General features: G+C 43.4%; 1 protein-coding gene across 3 annotated transcripts; it reads left to right on the forward strand.

Annotated features, from left to right (window-relative positions):
• Nucleotides 1-4962: 4962 nt before the first annotated feature.
• HMA5 (heavy metal atpase 5) lies at nt 4963-9836 on the forward strand. Of its 3 annotated transcripts, none has more exons than XM_086487395.1 (7): nt 4963-5112; nt 5659-5960; nt 6356-7753; nt 7864-8118; nt 8204-8326; nt 8404-8886; nt 8989-9836. In XM_086487395.1, exons 2-7 carry the CDS (start codon nt 5664-5666, stop codon nt 9403-9405), a joined length of 2973 nt encoding a protein of 990 aa, XP_086343521.1. In that variant the 5' UTR covers nt 4963-5112; nt 5659-5663; the 3' UTR covers nt 9406-9836. The 3 variants fall into 3 exon arrangements, with proteins under 3 accessions (XP_086343521.1, XP_086343523.1, XP_086343522.1); XM_086487397.1 differs by having other exon boundaries at nt 8992-9836; XM_086487396.1 differs by lacking the exon at nt 4963-5112 and adding an exon at nt 5120-5253.
• The last annotated feature ends 5628 nt before the right edge of the window (nt 9837-15464 follow it).

Consider the following 15464-nt stretch of genomic DNA (forward strand, 5'->3'; position numbering starts at 1 on the left):
ATAGTAAAGGGGCCCAAATGGGAGATGGTCTATCAAGAGCAAGGCTAACCAATGGAGCATAAGACCTTAGGGTTAGCTTCATTGAAGACCTCCAATAATGTGTGTAAAAGTCCTTTGACCTTAGGTAAGCTAGGGCTGAGCTTGAGGTGGGAACCCGGCCCAAGCTCGAGGTGCTTGACCTGCTTGAGGTGCTTGTCGTGCTTGGGGTGTTTGTCCTGCTTGAGGTGCTTGATTAAGGTGCTTGAGGTGCTTGACTTACTCCATGCTTGAGGTGCTTGACTTGCCGCTTGATTAAGGTGCTTGAGGTGCCTTAACATGCTTGCCTGAGATGCTTGTGGGAATACCCCCTAGTCCAAGTGCTTTGTCATGCTTGATGACTAAGGTGCTTGAGCTCCTAAAGTCAAAAGCATCCCTACAAGAGGGGGGGCGAGCCCTTTTCCTAGGGATTAGAGAGAGAAAACACACTCACACTCACAAGGGAAGCCCCAGCTTGAAGAGGCAGCAAGGACACTTGTCAAGTTCCTCCCCATGTTGCCCTCATGGTGTGCCTGAAGCCTATTGGTTGGCCACCCAAGGGGTCCAATGATAATTTAGGATATTTAATTAATTGATTTTGCATTTATCAAGTCCTCTCTCTCAAAGGGGAAAGGGGGACACTTGTCCCGAGGCTACCCATGTTGCTTGTAATGGCTCCTGCTTGTGATTGGCTAGGCCTGGAGGGGTCCAATGAGCTTCAAGCATGAGCTACAAGGGGAGGTCGACCCAAGCAAGCTAGGGGGGTGCTTAGGGGGTATACTCACCCACACACACTCACAAACACTCTCATTGTGTACTATGCAAAGTGCAAGAGCTCCCTCTCCTTCTCCAAGCAAGTAGAGGTTGAGAGCCTACACCAACACTCTTGGCTATGGAGTGCAAATCCAACCAAGAGCCATGCTTCAATGCTTAAGCTTGCCATCTCCTTCTTCTTCATTACTATGCTATTATGTATGCTAGCAACAAGAGTATGATAAGTGAGGAACTAATTCTTTCTCCTACGAAATGTTTCTTCTTCCTCTTCCCTACCCTCATTCCTTGCTAGCTCTCTCCACCTTCGAAGGTGTTTGAGGTCTTGGGACTGAGGCTTGGGATAGTTAAAGCTTTCTTCAAGTTTATGTTATGTTAGTGATGCATGAAGCCTTCCATCTTCATGGCATCACCTAGGTCACAAGGAACACAAAGACTGTATTGTAACAAGTCTCTCTTTATGGGAGAAATCATAATACAAATGCCTATTGGAGGGGGGACCGGCTCCACATAAATCCGGTCCGCAACTGTTGTCATGTTCTCTAAATTCTCTCTCTTGCAAAAGTATTGTCTATGCCAAGTTAACTAATTGCTATGATTATGTTGCTATCTTCAATTATGTCTACCCGCTATGCTCACAAAATCATTTCTTGAAAGTACTCTCATTAAATTCCGCTATTCTCAAATTGAATAGGCAAATTCCATTACACTCTCTCTCTCTCTCTCTCTCTCTCTCTCTCTCTCTCTCTCTCTCTCTCTCTCTCTCTCTCTCTCTCTCTCTCTCTCTCTCTGGCTGGTTTGGTGCACCTTGTCTCGTTTCCGTAGATTCGTTGGCCTACCCTGGTTCACCACGCCATAATTGGCACCCCCACAACCTGCTATGATGCTGTGACGGTTGATCCCAAGAGCCCGGGCGTGAGGCCGTGAGATTGCCCGGGCCCGTACATCTCTGTGTGTGTGTGTGTGTCAATTCGAGAAAAATCATTTTCCCAAACATACAAAAATCCTTTGCTTGAATTTGCCAAGAGGAGATTTCAAAAAGTTTACTTTTCTTTATTTTGGGACGGAATTTTTCCTTTTACCCTTGTCCTCAACCGGTATTTTTGAATTTAAAAACGACAGGATATTAAGCTCAGACACATTTTTTCCGAGCACGGCGCAGCAGTGTGTGTTCTTCTTCTTCTTCTCTCTCTCTCTCTCTCTCTCTCTCTCTCTCTCTCTCTCTCTCTCTCTCTCTCTCGCCCACTACGACTAACCATCTGCCTGGTTCTCGGCGTTCATGCACAACTGGGACAGTCTCTCTCTCTCTCTCTCTCTCTCTCTCTCTCTCTCTCTCTCTCTCTCTCTCTCTCTCTCTCTTTCTCTCTTTCTAGTTCGTGCACCTTGGCTTGTTGCCACTGATTTGGTGGCCTACCCTGGTTCACCACGCCGTAGCTGGCAGCCCCACAACCTGCTACGATGCTGCAACAATTGACCCCAAGAGCCCGAGCCTGAGGATGTGCCATTGTCCCGACCCGTACATCTCTCTCTCTCTCTCTCTCTCTAGTTCGTGCACCCTGGCTTGTTGCCAGTGATTTGTTGGCCTACCCTGGTTCACCACGCCATAGCTGGTGCCCCCACAACCTGCTACGACGCTGCAACGATTGACCGCAGGAGCCCGAGCCTGAGGTCGTGCCATTGTCCTGACCCGTACACCTCTCTCTCTCTCTCTCTCTCTCTCTGGGTGAATTCGGGAATTTTTTTTTCCCCAAACGTACAAAATTGCTTTGCTCGAATTTGCCAAGAGGAGATTTCAAAAAGTTTAGTTTTCTTTATTTTGGGACGGAATTTTTTCTTTTCCCCTTGTCCTCGATCGGCATTTTTGAAATTGAAAATGGCAGGATATTAAGCTGAGACACATTTTTCCCAAACATGATGCGGCAATGTTTGTTCTTCTTCTTCTTCTTCTTCTTGTGTGTGTGTGTGTGTGTGAGTTCGGGAAAAATCATTTTCCGAAACGTACAAAATTCCTTTGCTTGAATTTGCAAAGAGGAGATTTCAAAAAGTTGGGTTACTTTCTTTATTTTGGGACGGAATGTTTCCTTTTCCCAACAGCATATTTGAAATTGAAAACGACATGATATTAAGCTGAGACACATTTTTTTCGAGCACAGCCAATGTGTGTTCTTCTTCTTCTTCTTCTTCTCTCTCTCTCTCTCTCTCTCTCTCTCTCTCTCTCTGGTTTGCACCTTGTCTCGTTTCCGTAGATTCGTTGGCCTACCCTGGTTCACCACGCCATAACTGGCGCCCCCACAACCTGCTACGATGCTGCGACGGTTGATCCCAAGAGCCCGGGCGTGAGGCCGTGAGATTGCCCCGGTCTGTACATCTCTCTCTCTCTCTCTCTCTCTCTCTCTCTCTCTCTCTCTTTGTGTGTGTCAATTCGAGAAAAATCATTTTCCCAATCATACAAAAATCCTTTGATTGAATTTGCGAAGAGGAGATTTCAAAAAGTTTACTTTTCTTTATTTTGGGATGGAATTTTTCCTTTTACCCTTGTCCTCAACCGGTATTTTTGAATTTAAAAATGTTTTAGACACGATATTAAGCTCATACACATTTTTTTCGAACACGGCGTAGCAATGTGTGTTCTTCTTCTTCTTCTTCTCTCTCTCTCTCTCTCTCTCTCTCTCTCTCTCTCTTGCACCTTGGCTTGTTGCCACTGATTTGTTGGCCTACCCTGGTTCACCACGCCATAGATGGCGCCCCCACAACCTGATATGACGCTGCAACGATTGACCCCAGGAGCCCGAGCTTGAGGCCGTGCCATTGTCCCGACCCGTACATCTCTCTCTCTCTCTCTCTCTCTCTCTCTCTCTCTCTCTCTCTCTCTCTCTCTCTCTCTCTCTGTGGGTGAACTCGGGAATTTTTTTCTCCAAACGTACAAAATTGGGACGGGATTTTTTCTTTTCCCCTTGTCCTCGTCTACTACAGGCCCTGAGCCGCTCTCTCTCTCTCTCTCTCTCTCTCTCTCTCTCTCTCTCTCTCTCTCTCTCTCTCTCTCTCTCTCTCTCTCTCTCTGTGCGAAATACCCCCTACACCATCGATCGTTCATGCCTCCATTCCTATGAAACCCACAGCTTGAAAGCTAATGAACCCAAAGTATCGGTGATCCTTCTGGCAACTGAAACGGGCACGGTATTAGGCTGAGACGCAATTTTCATAAGTTTTAGTGTAATTACCGGCAAAAGCATTAAATTTCGACCGAAAAACCAGGAGTATTTCAAGTTTGCCCTTATTTTCTTCGGATAGGAAAACTGTTTTTTTCTAGCCCTGGACTCTAGGAAATTGAAAACGGCACCGTATTAAGCTGCTGCCCCTACTGCATGTGCGCAGTGCGCATCCGTGACGCGATAGAGAGGGAGGCTCTCTCTCTCTCTCCCCTACTGCACGTGCACGCAAGCCAGTGCTCGAAAAAACTTTTTTCTAAAAACTTGGCAAACCTACATATTTGAAACAACAGAGGTAAATTGACAAAATTTGAAGGTTTTTACACCAAATTACACTAATTTTTTCATTATTTTGTAGGTTTTGTCACCTTCAAATATAAAATTTAAAGGTAAATTTGTAGGTGGGATTACATTGAACCTAGGTTTTTTTTGAGCACTGGCGCAGGCTCTCTCTCTCTCTCTCTCTCTCTCTCTCTCAGACTCTCTCTATCACGCAGCCGGCGGTCGGGGGTAGACTCTCTCTCTCTCTCTCTCTCTCTCTCTCTGACTCACGTGCGAGGGGCAGCGTCTCTCTCTCTCTCTCTCTCTCTCACTCACGTAGGGCACATGCCACGGAGCGTCGTCTCTCTCTATCTCTCTCTCTCTCTCTTCATGCAGTGTGCCGCGCGCCAGGGAACACCTGTCGGATCATCTTGCTTCCGCCATGTGTAGGGGGGGGAGCCGGAATCCCCTCCCCTATTATTTGTAGTATAGATAGATAGATACATATATATACATACATACATACATACATACATACATATATATATATATATATATATATATATATATATATATATAGATGTAAGGCAACATTGTCTTTGGTCTGCCCTTCCACAAGTCGGGCAAAGTTTTAAAAAAGCCTTTGCACAACACTCCTCTTGAAAGTCAAACGTTCAGTGCTCAAGGCCCCGCCACCCCCAAAACAGTTGAGCGTAGGAAATGACGACACGCCTTCGACATCCATCCCCCCCCCACTCTCTACTTTTGAAAACGTAGCGAACCGCCAATCTCTCTCTCTCTCTCTCTCACATCCCCACACACACACAGATCTTCGCGCTACATTCGAACAGACCAGGTAATCTCTCGCCTCTCCGCTAATCTCTTCGCAGACTGTACTTTCAATTAACTCGAGCACCGTACCCTGCAATCTTTTTTCCTTTCAAATGGGCACCAACGGCTGTTTGTGAAAACAGAAAACACCTTCATTAGCAGCAAGGTAGGCGTTACCTCCGTCTCCACAAACTGAAGATCCGAAGAAAGTCTCATAACTGAAGTAGAGTTTGGATTTTAGATCATGATGTTGCATGGACTCTATAATCAATGTGATGCTTGCATGCACAGCGAAATTACTGCTGTAATGCGTATATCAGGCGTTTATAAACATGCATACATATACATATACATAAACACGTGCACGTATGCGTGTGTGCTCTCTCTCTCTCTCTCTCTCTCTCTCTCTCTCTCTCTCTCTCTCTCTCTCTCTCTCTGTCTGTGAATCTCTGATCTGAGATAGTTTATGTAGTTTTCGTTCATCTCTTGCTTGAATTTGTTGTACTATTTTTAGTTTTGGGGCAAGTGTATAGCTCCCTATTTCCTAACCTTGTTTGTCCTGCTCTTGCAGGTGAAATGGCTGGCCATATGATTGATATGGCTATTCAAAGAATAGGTTCAAAGAAGGACTCTCCCAGCCGATTAGCATTGCTTCCCCCTCCGCATTATCCATCAATGCCACACTATCCGCCACTAAGTAATCTCAATGGTGAAGAAGTTTGTGAGTTGAATATTCAAGTCCTTGGAATGCAGTGTGCGGCTTGTGCAGGCTCCATTGAGAAAGCAGTAAAGCGTCTGCCTGGCATTGAAGATGCAACTGTTGCTGTTCTTCAAAATAGAGCTCAAGTCATTTATCACCCTGCCTTTATTGATGTAAGCTATCACGACTATTTTTCTGTAAGCTGCTACTAGCATGAGTGACACTTCCCTCCCTTTTCGCATATGAGCCCAAGAGTATTGCTTCTGCTTTGAGTTGCTGTAGAGTGATTAAAACGATGAGGTTAGGTTAAAGGAAACTACGCCGCCAAGAAGTCTTTTTGTAAAATTAACCCTAAAAAATACCATAGCTTTGTATCATGCTGCTTCTGCTCACTTGACCGTGCAATGTTTGGGTCTTGGTGGTGTGTGTGCAAGGTTTGATGCTCCTGTCGATGATAAATCATGCCTTATTTCCTCTTTTGTCAATCCACACAAAAGTATGGCTCTTAACTGTTTGAGTGTACATTGTTGTACTTTGAAGTCACTAATTTTTTTGTACGCGCATGTAGGAGCTGAAGATTTGTGAGGCCATTGAAGATGCAGGCTTTGAAGCACAAATCATACAGGGCTATCATGGACAGGAAGCAAAAACCATTTGTCGTCTACGAGTCAAAGGCATGACATGCACCTCATGCTCACAGGCCATAGAGACCAATTTAATCAAAGTGTCTGGCATCAAGAAGGCAGAGATCAGCTTAACAACAGAGGAAGCTGTAATACATTATGATCCTAAGTTGATTAACTATAAACAAATAATGGAGGTAGTTGATGACATGGGGTACACAACTGATCTAATAAGTGCAGGAGAGGAAAGAGATAAAGTGATACTGAAAGTAGAGGGTGCTCATTCAGTGGAAGGAATGCATTTGATCAAAACGTCACTTGCAGCTTTACCGGGGGTAAACTCAGTAGACATGGATGCAGACAATGAAAAGGTTATTGTAGCTTATGACCCTGATCAAACAGGGCCAAGGGCTTTTATAGAAGTTATTGAATCCACAGGATCATTTCCTAGTCAGTACAAAGCTAGCCTTTACATGCACCCAGGCCAGGGTGGACCGGACAGAAGGGCAGAGATCAAGCGTTACAAAACTTCGTTTTTATGGAGCTGCTTTTTTACAGTACCTGTATTTCTTCTTTCAATGGTCTTTATGTATATTCCTGTCATCAAGGAAGGGCTAGACACAAAGGTTGTAAAGATGTTAACTATTGGTGAGCTCTTGCGATGGTTTCTGTCTACTCCCGTGCAGTTTGTTTTTGGAAGACAGTTTTATGTGGGTGCTTACAAATCCTTGCGACATGGCTCTGCAAATATGGATGTTCTAATCGCTCTTGGTACTAATGCGGCTTATTTCTATTCGGTCTATATTGTCTTGCGAGCTGCAACATCTGCAGAGTTCAAAGGGACGGATTTCTTTGAGACGAGTGCCATGCTGATATCTTTCATCCTGCTTGGAAAGTATTTGGAGATTATTGCCAAGGGGAAGACTTCCGAGGCTATTGCTAAGCTCATGGAGCTTGCTCCTCCTACAGCCACTTTGCTTCAAGTCAATGCTGATGGAACTGTTGTATCAGAAAGTGAGATTAGCACGAAACTAATTCAGAGAAATGACATTATCAAAGTATTGCCAGGTTCAAAAGTGCCAACAGATGGGGCTGTGATATGGGGACAGAGTCATGTTAATGAAAGTATGATCACAGGAGAAGCTGTCCCTGTACAAAAGAGACAAGGTGATAAGGTGATTGGTGGAACTATGAATCAAAGTGGCGTCTTACACGTGAAGGCTACACATGTTGGTTCTGAAACAGCATTGTCCCAGATTGTGCGACTGGTGGAAGCTGCACAAATGGCAAAGGCACCGGTTCAGAAACTAGCTGATGGCATTTCTCGTTACTTTGTGCCGTTCGTAAGTTTTCCATTTGAGCTTATGCTTTATGCTTGCATGCTTTTCTTTACATTTACATGCTCTGATACTGGGGAATCTTACGAAGGTGGGGCATTTATGTTGTTTCCCAGGTGGTTGTGTTTGCAGCGGCCACATGGTTAGGATGGTTCGCTGCCGGTAAAGCAAACTCCTACCCAAAGTCATGGATTCCTTCATCGATGGATGCATTTGAGCTTGCTCTGCAGTTCGGAATATCTGTGCTGGTCATTGCTTGCCCTTGTGCCTTGGGTTTAGCTACCCCTACTGCAGTAATGGTGGCAACTGGGGAGGGAGCAACGCAGGGTGTACTGATAAAGGGTGGGCATGCTTTGGAAAGTGCTCACAAGGTACGTGTGAGGTAATGAGTGGTCTGTTTCATAGGAGTTATTAGGTAAGTCTATCAGAGCAATGACATTTTGGAAATATGCACAGGTCCACCGGATGATTTTTGATAAAACCGGGACACTAACAATTGGTAAACCAGTTGTAGTTGATGCAAAGCTTTTCAAACACATGGTTCTTCAATCCTTTTATGAAATTGTTGCTGCTGCAGAGGTTTGTACAGCCAGCTGGTTTGTAATTCTTCTAATTTGCAAGGCATTATGCATACTAACTTTGGTAGCTACTTGCAGGCAAACAGTGAGCACCCCCTTGCTAGAGCAATTGTCGACAATGCCAAATCGATGAGAGGGGAATCCTCAGATTTAACGTGGCTACGCAAGGCTGAAAATTTCAAATCAATTGCAGGTCAAGGAGTTTATGCTGAAATTGATGGGAAAGAGGTTCTTGTTGGAAATTTGCAGCTCATGACAGCCTCAAGTATCAATGTTCCTGAGGAAGCTTCTGAATACTTGCAAGACATGGAGAAACAAGCTCGGACTGGGATTCTGGTAGCTATAAATAGAGAAGTATATGGGGCTCTGGCTGTATCAGATCCCGTGAAACCTGAAGCTAAGGCGGTAGTAGCTATATTAAGCTCAATGGGGGTGCAAAGCTTAATGGTTACTGGAGATAATTGGGGAACTGCAAACGCCATAGCAAGGGAGGTGGGCATTGAGAAGGTTTTTGCCGAAACCCGACCACAAGGGAAAGCTGATATAGTGAAAGAGCTACAGGTATGCTCGGTCTGAATACGTTTCTCATTGGTTTACCCTATTGGGGTGGCCGCATTATTATCCCTTGTAAGAGATGAGGTCTTGATTTCATGTTTTGTTTAGCAGTCAACAGGGAAAACAATAGCAATGGTCGGTGATGGGATCAATGATTCACCTGCACTTGTAGCTGCTGATCTAGGCATGGCGATTGGTGCAGGGACAGACATAGCGATTGAGGCTGCTGATATTGTTTTGATGAGAAACAATCTGGAGGATGTTGTCACTGCAATACACTTGTCAAAGAAAACTTTTCGACGCATACGACTCAATTATGTCTGGGCGCTTGGTTACAATATATTGGGGATTCCTATAGCTGCTGGAGTGCTCTTCCCTTTCACAGGTTTTCGTTTGCCGCCATGGGTTGCTGGTGCGGCAATGGCTGCATCGTCTGTCAGCGTTGTCTTGTCATCCCTTTTCCTGAAAAATTACAAAAAGCCTTCCAAGCTGACAGCATCCAAGTTTCAACTGGACCAAAGTTGAGTACATGCTCTGTAAATTCAAGATTTAGAGATGCTGAGACGAAGCCAAAGCTATGCTATGGGCATTGTGTTATGAGCTGCTGCAGCATTCTCAACCAGTTTTTCCAACAAAGTGTACAGAATAAAAAGGCCTGAATTGCTTGACTTCGTTTGTATTGTTGTATGGTCGTCCGTCCGGAAAACTACCAAAAACTTTATAAACTTAAAGCTTCAACTGGTCCACAGTCTTGTACATGCTTTCTAAACTTGGGACTTAAAGATGCTGAGACACAGCCAAAGCTATGCTATGAGCGTAGTCCTATGAGCGGTTGCAGCATCCTCGAGCAGCTGATCCATGTCAAAAATAATAAGCCTGAGTTGCTCCATCTTATGCGGCTGCAAGACTCAATGTGTAGTTGACTTGATCTTATTACAGGCAATTGTTTTTTGATTGTTCTAGTGTAATGTAGATACCAAAATGTTCATAGGCTCGTAGTTTATATTTAGGTATTGTATCTGTGTACATTCCATTTACACAATTTTAAAGTAAATACCACATTGGTAATGGTGTGAGAGGGTTGGTTGAGACTTATTCTTTAATCTAGTCTCTTGTGCGGCTATTGCCTAAAAAAGCAATTGCATTTTACCAAGCCCTGATGTACACAATATCTTTGTCGCAAGTCATCGTTGCAAGGAAACTTTTTTGATTATTATCTTAGTCTTAATGCTCCATGGGTTTAATTTAGATCTTTTCTATGATGACAACCAAAAATTTTACTACATAAATTTATTTTAACAAATCTGAATTTGCTTTGACTCTTGTCTAAGGAGTTACAAATAGAACCCTCAACAAAAAGCCTATATGTTTGAAACGATTTTGCTTCAGCACGAGTATGAGGGGCAGCCAATCCTCGAGGAGCTGAGTAGTAGGCGGAAGGGTAAATGTCTCAAAAGAGATTTCCTTTTTGTTGAAACTTGCTTTGACCTTTGGTCTAGGGAGTTAGAAGTCATTTTGCTTCAAATAGTAATTTTAATGTAGCCCAAAAAGGATAGTCAATGCCAAGGCTTTGCCCTTCAAATTAGGGCAAAGCAGATTTGGTAGTATCTGAACCTTGGATGAGATTGGTTATAGAAAGGACAGTTTTGTACAGCGACACTGGCAGTCTTTTCAGAGACAGATCTTTGAACTATATCAGAGTAGACAAAGAGGAGTAAAAGAAGAAGCTCAACAACAGTCGATGTTTGGTTAGCTGGAGTAAAGCACACTGGGCTTACATGTACAATTGTATGTTCAAACTTCACATCTTCTTTTCTCCGGTGCATATGGATCCAAAGAGTTGCAGCTCTACTCAATCATGATGAACCTTGTGGTTGCTCTTCTTAAAAATTATTTTCAAGTCTATTAAGTCCACTAGTTTTTCTTCAGAAACATGCAAGGTGCTTCTCAACTTCGTCTTCATTAGGTTCAAAGGCAAACACGATAGCATATTTTGGCTAGGAAATTAGCCGAATTGTACTCTTCCTTAAGAGTCTGTCTTTTTTGAACGAAAACATCTTTTATTTAAGTCATTTTCGCATGTAATGTCCTGGCATGGGGTTGCTTATGCCGAGCAGGAATGATGCAGTCCACTTCCGTAGGTAATGTGGCATGTGGAGGGCTTACTCTCATGGAGTAACAAGTGAAAAGTATGCAGCAAAGTGGATGACAGCTTTTGCAGAGCAGACATAGAAAGCGCAGTGTTCATCATCAACCTCGCCGAGTAGAAAACGATAAAGAGAATGGCGATTAGTTTCCTGATTACTTTGTCAAAAGTTTATTCACCCCTAAAAGTAAGCAAAAGTAAACATTTAGATTCAGCCTTCCCTGTCCCCGAGGGACTTATTCAAAGGCCCTTGGCCTTGGGGGAAAAGCAGTACATGAAAAGCTTCTAAACTCAAAAGCAATAGGCTCTCAAAAACCAGCTAGGGCAAAAGGTGGAATTCCATACAACCTGCCACGTCAGCTCAGCAGCACGTTTTGCAGAAATCCGTACGGCCAGCCATATCAGCAGTACAACCCATTTTGCGGATTTTCTTGTAGCTAGTCCTTTACTTATTCTCTTTTATTCCTAGTGTCCCCAGGGCCTTGTCGACAGGTGCCCATAGGTTGGGACAACCTATAGCATGCCACATCATAAGTTTGCGACATACCCCCCTCTTGAAAGAGTTGTAATCGCCCTCGATTACGCCTGTGAAACAGACAGAGACCACAAACAAATCCAATAGACATTGATTGTAAGTACTGATGCACTAGACCAACACAAATCTAGCACTTGCACAAAGACGACACAGTCAGTGCACATTCACATCATATCACTCACATAAAAAATGATTCCATATCTAAATCATGATCCTTGGCAACATATTTAGCAATCGCCTCTAGATCCATCCCGGACCTCACTGTTGTCGGATTAGCTAATTCTTATTGCGATAATGTCTATAGATTCTCAAGATCAAAATGTTGCAATCATTTCGTCTTTCGGTCCTGTACTAAAAAAAAACATATGAGAGTGTACATCAATCAGGTTCAAGTTCGGGAATTCCCATTTTCAATATTCATAAAGTCATACAGTAGAATATTGTTAGCACAGAAGTATCCCTGAAATTCAAAAGGTAATCAATGACTCTATTCCATCCAGGTAATTTGTGACATAGGAGCGGAGTGACTCCCCTCTTGTGCAGGTCAGTCTGCACCAGATTCAACCTTGATGATCTGTGGGATCTTTCGGAATAGACGCATCTAATCCAAAAGCCTCAAGGTAAAGTTTCAAAATTTGAGGAGTATCTGTTAGGTCCTCTTCCTCCATCCACTTCGCATCATGCCGAATAGTTCTTAAATTTCACTAAGAACCGTCGAATCACTTTACCTTTCAATTTTCTTTCCTTATGTGCCAGAATTTGTTCAAGAACGAGTATCTCCTCCCTCTCTTCCACTTCGGGTTGCTCATCAGGCTCCCCATCAACTGGCACCTCACCCTTAAAGAGTTCCAAAAGACTCACATGAAACGATTGTGAATCTTCCAAGTATTTGGCAACTTGAGTCTGAAGGATACATCATTTTTCTTTTCTTGAATATGGAAAGGGCTCTCTAGAGCCTCGCGAACCTTGGCAAAAGCAGTGTTCAAGTCCCTCGTACTGATCGGCCTCAAAAATCTTGTCCTTGGTGCTTAGAAAAGGAGGGACCTTCTTAGCATCTTCGATAACCTCAAATGCCCCCTTCCCCGTCGAAGAGTGAACCGTGTTATTGTAGGCGAATTCCACCAAAGGCAAATATTTTTCCCATTGAGTCTTCTAATCCAAGATGTAAGACTTCAATAAATCCAAAACCACTAAATTGGCTATCTCAGATTGCCAATTTATGGAATGATAATGAGAACTGCAACTGTGTGCCAATGTTCTCCCAAATGGCACGATGGTGGTGGTGCTGGTCTGTTTTGTTGATACTAAGGATTTACTGTGTCATAATAACTAATATCTAATTCTCTTAAATGATTTTCTCATGTTAAATTGATCATTTAAGGGGAGAAAAAGCTAGATTATTGGTAAGGCTAGCAAACTGGTCATAGTAGGGATCCAAAGGGGGACCATTTGCAAAAGAGCAATGTCCAAGCAATGGGCTTCAAAGATCTAAGGTTCAGACCATTCAGACTTCCAAAATGCTAAGGTTCCAAAATTCAAAGGTTGAGTCCAATGGTCATTGCTTAGGAAAATTAGATGCTTGGTAGCATACACAAAGTCTTCAAAAACTCCTAAAGAGGAGGGGGCGAGCCCTTTTAGTAGGGGATGAGAGAGAGAAACACACACACACACACACACACACACACACACACACACACACACACACACACACACACTCCCTTTATACAAAGCGAATAAGGGACACATGTCAGCTCCCTAGCCCAGTTGCCCCCAAGGTGCACTCAAATCCTATTGGATGGCCATAGAGGTGGACCAATGAGAATTATGCTAGAGTACATTTAGTTTAATTCATTTTAAAACACTTATTAAAATAACCAATAGGAATTAAGCTCTCTAGAAGACTATTGGACAGTCTCCCAAGGGGTCCAATGAGCATTCAACAACCCAATGGCTTGAGTGATTTCTATTGGCCAAAAGACAAAGGGGTCCAATGAGAGTTTAATTGCATTAATTAAATACCTAAAGCTCTCACAAAAGGGGAAAGGGGGACACATGTCAAAAGGCTATCACTTATGTTTCTCAATTATCATTGGCTAAGCTTTGCAGGGTCCAATGGGGTTTCAGCATGAGTAAAATCCAAGAGGGGTCGACCAAGAGAGAGAGGGGGCTGATTTTGGCAAGGCATTATCACACACACACACACACACACACACACACACACACACACACACACACACACACACACACACACACATATAATCTCATGTTTGAAGCAAAGAAGACTCTCTCTCCTTCTCAAGCTTTAATGGAAAGCTCATCATCTACTCCAAGCTAGTGAGAAGAGAGGCCTACACCAACAAATCTTGGCTTTGTGATGCAAATCCAACCAAGAGCCAAGCTTCAATGCATGCTCATCTCCTCTACCATGCTAATTACTAAGCTATGCTAAGCTTTTATGAGTGATTATGTGAGGAGATATACTTCTTTCTTGTAAGACTAGTCCTTCTTCCTCTCAATCTACTCTCATACCCCGCTAGCTCTCACCATCTTCGAAGGTGTGTGAGGTCTTGGGTCAGAGACCGTGAGGGAATTGATGTTGTGTTTTATAAGTGTGTGCATGGTGCTTGAAGCTTCCATCTTCATTGCACCAACAAGTTATTGAAGGAACACAAAGTACTGTATTGTAAAATGTCTCCTTTGATGGGGGAAACCTATAATACAAAGCCTTTTGGAGCGGGGACTGGCTCCATGTAAATCCGATCCTCAACTGTTGTCAATAGCTTAATCTCTCTCTCTTTTGAAGTATTGTTCATGCCTATCTAACTAGGTTATACTTTTTGTTGCTCTCTCCATCCAAGCACTCTTGCTATGCTCATTAGGAATCTATTCTAATGAAATGCTCACTATGTTTATGTTATTTACCACTACACACAAGTTACTAGGCCATTAAATGTTACATTGGTATTAGAGCACAAGGTTTCTCTTTTCTTGCTCAAGAAGGGAGGTCCTCAAGCTAGCTATAAATGGTTGGTATTAATAATTGTAATTGAGTAAGTAGAATAGGGGTTTTTCAGCCTTGTAGTGTGCTTGCTTCATGAAAATAACGGGGCATCACCATCGAGAGCTAAAAGTCTTAATAGTGGATTCCTACGGGGCTTGCCTACGGTCTAACCACTATTGAGCTATTAGAAGCTTGACAAGAGCCGGTACTGTTTTGGTGTTGAAAGACCCTCTCTTCTATTCCTTGCAATTAATGATATTCGAGCCACGGGTATAGGAGCTTGAGTGCTTTTCTAAAGGGATAAAGAGGAGTAGCAACTAGGGCTTGAAGTGCCAAAGTACACCTAAAAAGTTTACACCTAAAAATTGTTAGAATGGCTGACAATAGTAAAGAGTGAAATTAATGTTGATAGCTTTGATTTTGCTAATGAGCAGGCTACTAAATGATGCCCCTATGCTTGTTCACTACCTTGTTACTAGGCTTCAACAAGCCATGGGCAATCCATCCCTCCAAAGTGAAGTGCAACGGTAGCTTCGTGCTTATGGGATTCTCCAAACTCCCCACCATGAAGAGAGAGTACCTAGGAATCCTCCTTGTGAGACTTCCAAAAGAGGCCTCTCTCCAATTTGGGAAGAAGAAGAGGATCCATACCAAAGGCTAAAAAATCTACTACTTGATGACGCATCTCCTTCCCAAAGGAGAACTCAAGAGCCTCCACCAAAAGAGCGAGAAAGAAGTGAGTCTCCTGCCACCTCGACGGAGATGGCTCCACGAAGACGGCGGGAAAAATGCTCTCCAACACCCCCTAAATGGAGAAGACCATCGCACACTTCTCCAGACCATAATTCAAAGAGGGATGACAGAAAACAAGAGAAGAAAAAGGTGAGAAAGAGGTCACCCTC

Source organism: Adiantum capillus-veneris, chromosome 17 (assembly GCF_014529385.1).
Source record: "Adiantum capillus-veneris isolate H3 chromosome 17, ASM1452938v2, whole genome shotgun sequence".
NCBI lineage: Eukaryota > Viridiplantae > Streptophyta > Polypodiopsida > Polypodiales > Pteridaceae > Adiantum > Adiantum capillus-veneris.

Excerpts from the sequence above, each read along its gene's own strand:
- HMA5 (XM_086487395.1), top strand. The coding sequence starts at position 5,664 with ATGGCTGGCCATATGATTGATATGGCTATTCAAAGAATAGGTTCAAAG. Across the intron at positions 5,961-6,355 it reads ATCACCCTGCCTTTATTGAT|GAGCTGAAGATTTGTGAGGC; the intron begins GTAAGCTATCAC and ends ACGCGCATGTAG. Across the intron at positions 8,327-8,403 it reads AAATTGTTGCTGCTGCAGAG|GCAAACAGTGAGCACCCCCT; the intron begins GTTTGTACAGCC and ends AGCTACTTGCAG.